Here is a 12,275-nt window from a genome sequence, read left to right as displayed (position 1 = left end):
ACAATGTTTATTTTTCTTTATAGTTGTACATAAAGAGTAATCCTCTTCTCTTCTCTTTTCAGGCATCCAGTGGATACCTAGTTGTGGTCTTTGTTTATGTGACAGAATATATAGGAATAAAGGCTCGCACTTGGGCATCAATACACATTCATGCTTTCTTTGCTGTTGGCATTATGATTGTGGCTTTTGTTGGTTACTTGGTGCGTACATGGTGGATATATCAAATAATTTTGTCTGTAATCACCCTGCCATTTGTCCTCTGCTGCTGGATGCTTCCTGAGACTCCGTTCTGGCTCCACGCCCAGGGAAGATATAAAGAAGTAGAAAATATAATCGCTACAATGGAAAAGTGGAACAAAGTGAGCACTCCATGCAAGCTTTCAGAATTATGCCCCGTGGAGGAGGCCAGTGAGCTTAGCGGAAATGATATCCAACCCCCCAAAAGACACAATGTGCTTGCCCTATTTCACAACTGCAGTTTTGCAAGAAGAACCATTTCTGTTTGGCTCGCCTGGTTTACTGGAAGTTTGGGATACTATGTATTCGCTTTAAACTCTGTCAACCTTGGAGGAAATGAATATTTAAACCTTTTTCTCACAGGTATTGTCAGTTTGTCATAGACATCAAGTTATAAGCTGCCATATACTATATGCCAGAAGCAGACAACATAACAGTACTCATGTAATAACTGCAGGTTATAGAGAAGCTACATTCCCAATTTTCCTTCTTGTATATGTATAAATTATATTTTGCACCCATTTGTACTACTGAAAAGAGATGAGCGAATGTGTTCGTAAAATGATCGCCAAACACAAATATGACACATTCAGATTCGTGATCATAAATCCGAGCAAAATTTTATAAAATTGATAAAAAAATCGTTAAAATTCGGTAAAAGTGCGGGAAAATATTAGTGTTGCCACCAAAATATTTCCTGGACATTAGGCATGATAATGGTGGTGTGTTATGAGCGTTTGGCACGTGTTTGATGAGGGAAGGCGGTTTCCAGAGCTCAGAGGTGAAGGCGTTTTTGGAAACACAGCACAGCAGTCATGTTTTTTTTATCGTAACTTTCTGTGCACATTGCGGCTAGCCAATCAGGGGGCAGGGAACCCCCACAATGTCCTGACACCACAGCTAATTAGGCGATTGTATATCAGTCAGGTAGTGTAGCTAGATAATTTCCAGTGTAGCTGTGAAATTTACCTTCCGGAATTTTTTTGTGTGGCATTACTGAGGTTCTCAGACAAAGCCAGCAGGGCACATGTCCTACAAGTGTGTTGTGCACAGATTCTGTAGTGCTGCATGCACGAGTATAGCATTCTAAATGATATTATTTCAATAGCTAAATGTGGAAAAGCCTGCTGTATCCCCCTTTTAACTAGTAAGATAGGTGGTTGTATATCTGTCAGATACTGTAGGTAGCTAGTGTCCAGTGTGGCTGTTAAATTTACCTTTCAGCACTTTTTTTTCTTTTTTGGCCATTCTGAGGTGCATAAACAAAACCAGCAGGGCACGTGTTGTGCACTGCTTGTATTGTGATCCATGCATGAATATAGCATTCTAATTCCCATGAAGCTAGTGAAAAAATATTAAACAGTCTGCTGTATTCCACCTTGTAATTTAGTGCTGAGGTGAAGTAAAACTGTCTGCAGACCTAAGGCACATTAAAAAAATTTTATAATTTTTCAGTTGCAAAAAGTTAGACAACCCGCTGTATCACACTTTGTTATTTGTTTGGGTTGAAATTAAGCTGTAGAGGCCTCATACAGAGGCCGCAAACAAATTCTTCTGTTATTAACGTCATACAGTAAGGGACCTACCTTTAAAAATAGTTTGTAGCATCTAGTGTGTTATGGAGGCCTGATACATAGGCCACAAACTAATTCTTCTGTTATTAACGTCATACAGTAAGGGACCTGACTTGAAAAATAGTTTGTCGCATCTATTGTGTTATAGAGGCCTAATCCTTGGTCCAAAGAAAAAAATATTTTTTCTGTGACTATCATGATACAGCACACCATATTTCAACTTTGAATTTACTGTCGCTGAAATTCAAGTGTTTGCAGAGGTGGTGCAAAGTTTAAAATTTAATTTTTGTTTGTTAATACTGTGATCCTACCACACTATCTGAACAACATGACTACGAAAAAGCGAGGCCATGGTGGAAGTGGAATTAGGCTTGGTGTTCAAGGTGTATGTGGGGTAGTTGGTAATGTTGGTGAAAGCACTAGTGGAGCAACGTCACGTCCTATACAAAGACAACTGACTACTTATGTGCTACTGGACAGGCTTCACAACTACCTTTCTTTGGCAGATGCACAGCGGTACGCCTTGTTGATGATGCCCAGAAAGAGCATGTACTCGAGTGGATGGCAAGTGCAGCTTCAAGTGGCCTCTCCTCTTCCTCCACCTCAACATCGCACCCAGTACAGTCCACAGATGTGGCATCCAAATTCCCCTTGCTTCCCCCCACATCCCAACTATCCAAATGTTCAACTGACTGCAAGGGACCACAGATATATGATTCTGAAGAGCTGTTCACACATTCTATGCCATGTTCATCAGAAGTGTACTCAAAAGCTTTGCAGAGTCAAGATGAGGAAATCTGCACCGATGCCCCAAATTTTTTTAGCTTGGATCCGGGGCAGGAAGAAGTATGGTCCCAACAGTATCCTGACCCTCGTCATCAGAAGTTAACTCCTGGGGGAGGAGGTGATCCTGATGAGACTCAGATATCTGAGGCTCACAAGGTCTGTACTGTGCTGTCAGAGCAAGAAGAGGAGGAGAGTGACTCCAATGGCCAGGAATGTGATAACACAGAGGATGATGAAGAGGTGTTAGATCCCAGTTGGCGTGAACATAGAGGCACATAGATGAGTAGGTCATCTGAGGAGGAAGACAAGGTTACGTTGTGCCATCCGCTGCAGACACGTAGTGATGCAGCCACGACAAGTTATGCATCTTCAGCAACAACTGTGCCTCTGACCAGCCTTGTCCTTGGGTCTGCATCATGCATGGGTGGCAAGGGTTGCCTAGCCTGGGCCTTTTTTGAAACTGCAAAGGATGAGTCAACTCAAGTAATCTGCCAACTTTGGAAAAAAACTGAGTCAGTGTAATAACTGGAATAATTTGACTACTACATGTATGAACCTTCACATGTGCAATCAACATGCTTTAGTGTGGTAATCCCACTGTGCAAAAATGCGGACCAGCGGACATCAGCCACCCTATCAATCGCATCTGCTGCTTCTTCCTCCTCCTCTGTTATCATGCCAACTATTGAGATGCAGGTCTTTGATATTAGAGCCTCAGGTTCTTTACCCGATCAAGTCACGCTGACTGAGAGGCCGCCTTCAGCTTTAATGGAAGCGGACATTATTATTATTTATTTATATAGCATCATTAATTCCATTGTGCTGTACATGAGAAAGGGGTTACATATAGATATCGTTTACAGTAAACAAATTTACAAAGACAGACTGGTACAGAGGGGAGAGGACCCTGTCCTTGCAGACTAACATTCTGTGGGATAATGGGGAAGAGACAGGAGGATGGGGGTGCGGGAGCTCTGGTGGTGGTGAGGCGGCAGTTCTGGTGGTGGTGAGGCGGCAGCTCGGGTGGTGGTCCAGCAGCAGAATGGTTATTGCAGGCTGTAGGCTTTCCTGAAGAGCTGGGTTTTCAGGTTCCATCTGAAAGATCCGAGGGTGGTGGATAATCGGATATGTTGAGGCGTGGAATTCCAGAGGATAGGGGATATTCGGGAGAAATCTTGGAGGTGGTTGTGTGAGGAACGAATAAGTGTGGAGGAGAGTAGGAGGTCTTGGGAGGATCGAAGATTACGTGAAGGAAAATATTGGGAGAATAGTTCAGAGATATAGGGAAGGGACAGGTTGTGAATGGCTTTGTAGATCAGTGTTAGCAGTTTGAACTGGATTCGTTGGGGAATTGGGAGCCAGTGGAGTGATTGGCAGAGGGGAGAAGCAGGGGAGTAGCGAGGAGAGAGGTGGATTAGTCAGGCAGAGTTGAGGACAGACTGGAGCAGTGCAAGAGAGTTAGCGGGGAGGCCACAGAGGAGGGTGTTGCAGTAATCGAGGCGGGAGATGATGAGGGCATGCACAAGAGTTTTAATAGATTGCGGGCTGAGGAAGGGATGGATTCTGGCAATATTTTTGAGTTGGAAGCGACAGGAGGTGGCAAGAGTTTGGACGTGCGGTTTGAAGGATAAGGCAGAGTTGAGAGTTACCCCGAGGCAGCGGATTTCAGGTGCAGGAGAGAGCGTGATGCCATTTACCATAATAGGTAGATCAGGTAGGGGGGATACATGAAATGGAGGAAAGATAATGAGTTCGGTTGTGTCTACATTGAGTTTTAGGAAGCGAGAGGTGAAGAAGGAGGATATGGCTGATAGACACTCTGGGATTCTGGACAGCAGAGAGGTGACATCTGGGCCAGAGCGGTAGATCTGAGTGTCGTCCGTATACAGGTGGTACAGAAAGCCATGGGACTTTATGAGTTGTCCTAGGCCAAGAGTATAGATGGAAAAAAGTAGGGGCCCTAGGACAGAGCCTTGAGGGACTCCATCAGAGAGAGGGTCGGATGAGGAGGTAGTTTGGGAGTGGGAAATGCTAAATGTGCGGTCCCAAAGGTATGAGGCAATCCAGGACAGGGCAAGGTCTTTGATGCCAAGGGAAGAAAGAATCTGTAGCAGTAGGCAGTGGTCAACTGTGTCGAAGGCAGAGGACAGGTCGAGAAGGAGGAGGATGGAGAACTGTCTGTTAGCTTTGGCTGTGAGTAAATCATTAGTCATTTTTGTCAGGGCAGTTTCGGTGGAGTGGTGGAGACAGAAGCCAGAATGGAGGTTGTCAAGGAGAGAGGTAGATGAGAGGTGGGAGGAAAGTTGAGCATGGACATGCTGCTCATGGAGTTTTGAAGCAAACGGACGTATTTTGGACGTAAGCAAACGGAAGCAGTGATATGGGGCGATAGCTGGGCATAGCAGTTGGGTCAAGGTTAGTTTTTGTGAGGATGGGTGTGATGGTGGCATGTTTGAAGGCAGAGGGGAAGGTACCAGAATAGGTTGTGTGAGTGTTAAGGTACCTTCACACGAAACGACATCGCTAGCGATCCGTGACGTTGCAGCGTCCTGGCTAGCGATATCGTTTCGTTTGACACGCAGCAGCGATCAGGATCCTGCTGTGATGTCGCTGGTCGCTGAATAAAGTCCAGAACTTTATTTGGTCGTCCGATCGCTGTGTATCGTTGTGTTTGAAAGCAAAAGCAACGATACCAGCGATGTTTTACACTGGTAACCAGGGTAAACATCGGGTTACCAAGCGCAGGGCCGCGCTTAGTAACCCGATGTTTATCCTGGTTACCAGCGTAAAAGTAAAAAAAACAAACAATACATGCTCACCTGCTCGTCCTCCAGCGTCTGCTTCCTGACACTTACTGAGCGCCGGCCCTAAAGTGAAAGTGAAAGCACAGCGGTGACGTCACCGCTCTGCTGTTAGGGCCGGAGCTCAGTCAGTGTCAGGAAGCAGACGCTGGGGGACGCGCAGGTGAGCATGTACTGTTTGTTTTTTTTACTTTTACGCTGGTAACCAGGGTAAACATCGGGTTACTAAGCGCGGCCCTGCGCTTAGCAACCCGATGTTTACCCTGGTTACCCGGGGACCTCGGCATCATTGGTCGCTGGAGAGCGGTCTGTGTGACAGCTCTCCAGCGATCAAACAGCGACGCTGCAGCGATCGGCATCGTTGTCGCTATCGCTGCAGCGTCGCTTCGTGTGAAGGTACCTTTAGTGAGGTTGGGGAGCAGGTGGGAAGGGAAGGGATCAAGTGCACAGGTGGTGAGGTGTGAATTGGAAAGGAGGTGAGTAAGCTCTCCTTCAGTGATGGTGAAGAGGGAGGTTATTAGGGAAGTGCAGAGGTCTGGTATATGGAGTGGTTGGGGTGGTGGAACAGTAAAGGTTTGCCTTGTTTGGTCGATCTTGTTTTTGAAGTAGGTGGCAAAGTCCTCGGAAGAGATGAGGGGAGTTGGAGGTGGCAGTAATGGGTGGAGGAGAACGTTAAATGTGCTGAATAGTTGTTTTGGGTTGTAGGATAATGAAAATACAAGGTTTGTGAAATAGGTCTGTTTAGCAGAGGTGAGGGCTAATTTGAAGGCAAGTGTAGCTTGTTTGAAAGCAGTGAAGTCATCTGGCAGGCGTGTTTTCTTCCAACGCTGCTCCGTGACCCTGGATGCTTGTCGAAGTTTTTAGGTGAGATTGTTATGCCAGGGCTGCCTATTGATTTGCCGCACTTTGTGGTGGCACAGTCCATGTCGTGAAGATATGTAGGACAGGGGTAGAAGAGTCTGAGAGTCTGTGAATGTCTAGGTGTGCAAGGTTTCTGCAAGGATGTGGTAATGGCTGGACATGGAGGGCAGGTGAGGAGAACAAGGATGAGAAGGTGAGTAGATGGTGGTCAGATAGGGGGAAGGGAGAGGTTGTGAGATTAGATAAGAAACAGAGGGGGGTGAAGATGGGGTCTAGTGTATGTCCATCTGTGTGGGTGGCTGTGGAGGACCACTGAGTGAGTCCAAAGGATGAAATAAGGGCCAGGAGCTTGGAGGCTGCTGGCTGGCGGGTGTCAGTAGGGATATTAAAGTCACCCATTATGATGGTGGGGATGTCAGCAGAGAGGAAGTGAAGAAGCCAGGTGGAGAATTGGTCAATGAAGGCAGTGACTGAGCTCGGTGGTCGGTATATGACAGCCATTAGGAGATTAGAGGGAGAGTAGATATGGACAGAGTGAACCTCGAAAGAAGGGAGGATAAGGGAGGGTGGGGGTTGGATAGGGTTGAAGGAGCAGTTTTTAAAAAGAACGAAACCCACTTCTCTGCCATGTCTGTTGCCAGAGAGAGGAGTGTGGGTAAATTGGAGGCCACCGTAACTCAGTGCAGCAGGGGAGGCCATGTCAGGGGGCATCAGCCAGGTCTCAGTGAGGGCCAGGTAGGAAAGGTTGCAGGAAGTAAACAAATCGTGGATCATGTGGAGCTTGTTGCAGATGGAGCAGGCATTCCAAAGTGCCCCAGAGAGAGAGGAAGGAGGGGGGTGGGGGTCAGTGGCACAGATTTTAAGTGTGAGGGATTGCAGTAGTTTCTGCCAGCTGTTTTTGACCGATCTCACAGAATGATCACACCACAAGTTTCTCAATCCACAGTAACATCTCCATCTGCACCTCTCTCACAGTCCAGCAGTTTGTCCGGTTCACCATACTCCGCTCACTCACAGCACTGCAGCCAGCCCATGGTTCTGCAGTTGTGATCACAGAAAAGATGGTTTCCTCCTATGCATGACAAAGCTAAGAGGTTGAACTCCACCATCTCCAATTTGTTGGCTGCGGAAATGCTGCCTTTCCACCTGGTGGATATCGACGGCTTCCAAAAGCTGATGGCCGTCGCAGTCCCCCAGTACCAATTACCCAATCGCCATTATTTTTCTAAGAAAGCTGTGCCTCTGCTGCACCAGCATGTATCAGGCAACATCACCCGTTCCTTGACAAAATCTCTGTCTGCCAGGGTGCATTTAACCACAGACACTTGGACGAGTAAGCATGGCCAAGGGCATTACATCTTGCTGACTGGGCAGTGGGTGACTCTTGTGGCTGTGGTGACAGGCACTGATCCACAAGTCTTGGAATCCCCAAGGCTTGTAGGCCAAACCTCTACATTTAATATTTGCTCCACTGCTTCTGCCCCTCTATCTCCTCTAGGGCCTCCACCTGTGCCCTCAAACTCTGCCTTCACAAGACAGGCTTTCCAACAGTGCATAGCAATCCCCCACCACCTCCATACTGCGCAGCCAGGGCTCACCACAATCAGGCAGTCTTAAAATTGATATGCCTTGGAGATCGCAGTCATACAGCTGAAGAGTTGTGGACAGCTCTACAGGCTGAATTTGATCAATGGCTGTCTCTGCTGAGCCTGCATGGAAGGCCGTGTCTGATAACGGTGCGAACTGGTGGCAGCCCTATGGCGAGGCAAGCTCACAGACGTGCCTTGCATGGCTCATGTCCTCAACCTGGTGGTGCAGCGTTTTCTCAGCCCCTATCCAGGCCTTCCTTTCCACCATTCGCACCCTCTGTTCATCGACTTGCATCGATACAGAGGTCTTTGTCCATGCCAGTTAATAGGTTGATATGTGATATGCCGATATGGTGGAATTCCACTCTGCACATGTTGCAGTGACTGTGGCAGTAGCAACGAGCCCTGATGCAGTATGTCATGTCATATAGCCTGTACGGAGGTGACGCAAATCATGTTTACAGAGTGGGCACAGATTAAAGACCTCTACACTCTTCTGCACAGTTTTGAAATGGCTACTAAGATGGTTAGTGCTGACGACACCATCATTAGCATCACTATACCGGTCATTTATATGCTTGAGCAGACTTTGAATAGCCTGCGGGAGGAGAGGGTGGTCCCAGAAGAAGAGGAGGAATGAGAGGAGGCTGCGGAAGGGATAACATTGTCGCGAAGTTCAAGACTGTCATCTTACAGATGGGTGCCAAGGGATGGTGGAGTACTGTGGTTGACGGGGGCTGGTGATGATAACAGACTGTTATCGAAGGTGCAAGATCCGATGATCAAAAGGAGAAGGAAGAGGTGATGGGCGAGCAACTGACGGATGAAGAGGATAATCCTCCCCTCTCTGTTGTTCGGGGTTGACGGGAGGGGACTGAGGAAACGAGTCTCATTGTTACCCAGCCACCAACACGGCATGGGCTTGGACCTCATGGTAGAGCCCAACATATGAGTGCCTTCTTGTTGCACTATCTTAAGAGAGCTTTTCCCCAAGACAGCAGTGAAGAACACAGTTCGCATCGCAGCTGTAGACTTCCAACCTCCAGCCAGTCAATTTGTCAATGTCAAAACAATAGCAGCAGCAGCAGCAGCAGTGGTGGAAGTGGAAGAAGCATTCTTTTTAGACCAACTCATGCACCAGCACAACAGAGTCCAAGTCTTATACGTGGTGAACGAATGGAGAGGATGGTGCAGGAGTATCTAGAACTAAATATCAATACCCTCAGGGAGGGTTTGGACCCTTTCACATTTTGATCTTCCAAAGTGGAGGAGTGGCCTTAGCTCGCCTCAGATGCCTTGCCTTGGAGGTTTTATCATGCCCAGCGGCCAGCGTTCTCTCAGAACGTGTTTTCAGCGCTGCTGGTGGTGTCCTGATGGATAAGCGTAGTCGGCTGTCCCCTAAAAGTGTTGACCGCCTCACTTTCATTAAGATGAATGTCATGGATCTCCAAGGACTTTTGCACTCCAATCGCAGACTTTACAGACTAGGTGATATCGCATTTTTTAGTGTGATGCATTAATGTCACATAACTGCACTCTGTGATATCTTTAGTGTCGCTTCTGAGGCTGCTGCTGCTGATAACACAAATTTGTGGAAATGTGAACAGTCATGGTTGGTCTACATCTTCTGTGTTAGCTGTAGTGGAAGACGAATCAATCCCAATTATACTATTTATATCCTTGTGAAAGTTATTCCACTTCGGTGGTGTCAGGCCCTCATTTTTTAAAATGTGAACACTCCAAGTTGGGTGTCCATTAGTGATGAGCGAGTGTACTCGTTGCCCGGGTTTTCCCGAGCACGCTTGGGTGATCTCCGAGTATTTGTAACTGCTCGGATATTTAGTTATTGTTGACTGCAGCTGCATGATTTACGGCTGCTAGCCAGCCTGAGTACATGTGGGGGTTGCCTGGTTGCTAGGGAATCCCCACATGTATTCAAGCTGTCTATCGGCTGTAAATCATGCAGCTGAGGCAAAGAAAACTAAATCTCCGAGCACTTACAAATACTCGGAGATCACCCGAGCGTGCTCGGGAAAACCTGAGCAACGAGTATACTCGCTCATCACTAGTGTCCATCTGCTGGATTGGGTGTAGTGAAAAACCTATCGGTTCGTATTCTACTATTTCTACTGTATTGAAATTGATGCCACTTTGGTGGTGTATGCCAAAAATCTTTGGAAATGTAAACACTCCTGGTAGGGTGTCCATCTGCGGGATTGGGTGCAGTGAAAGACCTGTCGGTCCCTATTATACTGTACTATTTCTACTGTGTTGAAATTGATGCCACTTTGGTGGTGTAAGCCAATAATTTTTGGAAACGTGAGCACTCTTGGTTGGGTGTCCATCTGCTGGAGTGGGTGTAGAGAAAGACCTGTTGGTCCCTATTAGATTATTTGTACTGTGGTGAAATTGATGCCACTTCTGTGGTGTAAGGCCCTCATTTCTTTAAATGTGAACACACCTTGTAGGGTGTCCATCTGCTGGATTGGATGTAGTGAAAGACCTGTTGGTCCCTATTATACTATTTCTACTGTGGTGAAGTTGATGACACTTTGGTGGTGTCTGCCAATAATTTTTGGAAATGTGAACACTCAGGTTAGGTCGCCTTCATGCATGTTGCCTGTAGCAGTAGGCCTCCAAGACCGTCAAGTCTCCACTTCCTTGCACTCAACAACCTGTGCTACTATCCTTAAATTTTTCTGACAATGGAAGTCTAGAAAACTGATATTTGTGCCACCTGACTGGCTCAGCATGAAAACAGGTAGAGGTGTTGCATGTGTTATCAGGGCTCCCAGCAAAGGGGCCCTACACTGATCTCTCACCCACCTCGTCTTACTGTGATGTTCATTGGAAAGCTTTAAATGCTGTCCCGGATCCCAATACCTCATGTCTGGCTGATCGCTGCAGTTCCATGCTGCAATTTGTACTGTGGGTATATTGAGGCCTCTTTCCTGGTGTCTGTCCCTCATTTGATGTGTTTTGGTCGTTCTAAGGTGTGGTGCATGCATTTGTTTTTGCCTCCCATTGACTATAATGGTGGTCGGCTATGTTCGGAAAGTATTCAACGAATTAATCGGCAAATAATGCAAATTTGGCGAACATAATCCGAATCGAATATTGAAATATTCGCTCATCTCTTCTACTGAATAAAGTTATGGAGTTAACCAACATCCCACATGACAGGACTAAACTGTAATGCCTAGGTCTATATTAATTCTTTATATGTTATCATTTATACATATTCAATTAAGAAAAAATAATTGTGGAAAATTATTTAACAGGTGCTGTGGAAATCCCATCCTATATTGTCTGCTGTCTTAGTATGGACAAACTGGGCAGAAGAAATACGCTGGCTCCATTCCTTTTACTCAGTACTGCCATTTGTGTTGCGATTATGGTCATTCCAGAGGTATACATGTTATCCTGCTCTACTCAATGTAAAAGTTACTGTCATATCATTTTTTACATTATTGAAAGAAGTTTCTGATTCATATTTGTGTGCTCAAACGGTCATCTACCCCTTGTTACATGACATAATTTACCTTTTGCACTGCGTTTCTCAGAATTATCCCTCACCACCAATACAATTCTGTCCAGTTTGATTCAGGGATGCAGCAATTTCCCAGCATATAGATCAAATTGGAAAAATAAACATATTTGCATTTCTTGTAAATTAAATGGTAGCTCATTGTGCTAATCTAGGCAGGTGACCGGATGCAACACACAGACAGGGACAAGGCAGAAGTTACCAATCAAATTGCTTTTTCTAGCATGGGGGGAAAATGCGGTAACTATGGCAACAGTAGACAGTGCAAAGCAGAGTAATTACAGCATGCAATGCACATTGTCAAATATACAATGAATCCTCAGGTTCACTATAATGATTTCTTATATAATCTTATAACTTCTTAACAGGGGCAGTAATCCTAGTACTGTGAGAGTCACTGTGCGGTTCCTTCCTCTAGCACAGGCCTGATTATGGGTCCGCAGTTCTTCCCGCTATCCCGAAAGTCCAACTGACTAAGTCTAGGAAAGCTCACTGGGCCTCTTTTGCATCAACCGTCCCCCGTCCTGTCTGCTGTACTATTCCAGGCCAACGCCTATACTTTACGTCAGTGCTAGAAGCAACGTCCTGGCTCACTCGCGCCTCCTGTTCACCACTCGGGCGGAATTTCCTCATGAATCTTTGGTGCTTGACCAGCGACGAATGTCTCTCATACCCGTTGGATGAGGGCTGGGTCTTGGTTCTTGACTAGCATCGTCTGGGGCTCCGAATCTTGACTAGTGCAGGTCTGGTCTTTGGGCCTTGGCCGGCATCATCTGGATTCCGGAGCTTGCCTGGCATTGTCTGGATTCTACTTTCAGATATGCCACAAGCCACTGACTAGAGCTTCAGTCTCAGCTTCCATATGTCCTGATCATCCCTC

General features: G+C 46.4%; 1 protein-coding gene across 2 annotated transcripts in view; it reads left to right on the top strand.

Annotated features, from left to right (window-relative positions):
* Positions 1–12,275, top strand: part of SLC22A16 (solute carrier family 22 member 16) — a 154,686-nt gene that overhangs the window by 87,596 nt on the left and 54,815 nt on the right. For both annotated transcript variants that reach the window (XM_077289460.1, XM_077289461.1), the window contains exons 4-5: positions 63–600; positions 11,130–11,257. In XM_077289460.1, the coding sequence (XP_077145575.1) occupies positions 63–600; positions 11,130–11,257 (666 nt within the window). The remainder of the gene's footprint in view (positions 1–62; positions 601–11,129; positions 11,258–12,275) is intronic.

The sequence above is a fragment of the Ranitomeya variabilis genome, chromosome 2, assembly GCF_051348905.1.
Source record: "Ranitomeya variabilis isolate aRanVar5 chromosome 2, aRanVar5.hap1, whole genome shotgun sequence".
Lineage (NCBI taxonomy): Eukaryota > Metazoa > Chordata > Amphibia > Anura > Dendrobatidae > Ranitomeya > Ranitomeya variabilis.
Note: the sequence above shows the minus strand (reverse complement) of the source record. Positions and strands in the feature narration are given on the sequence as shown.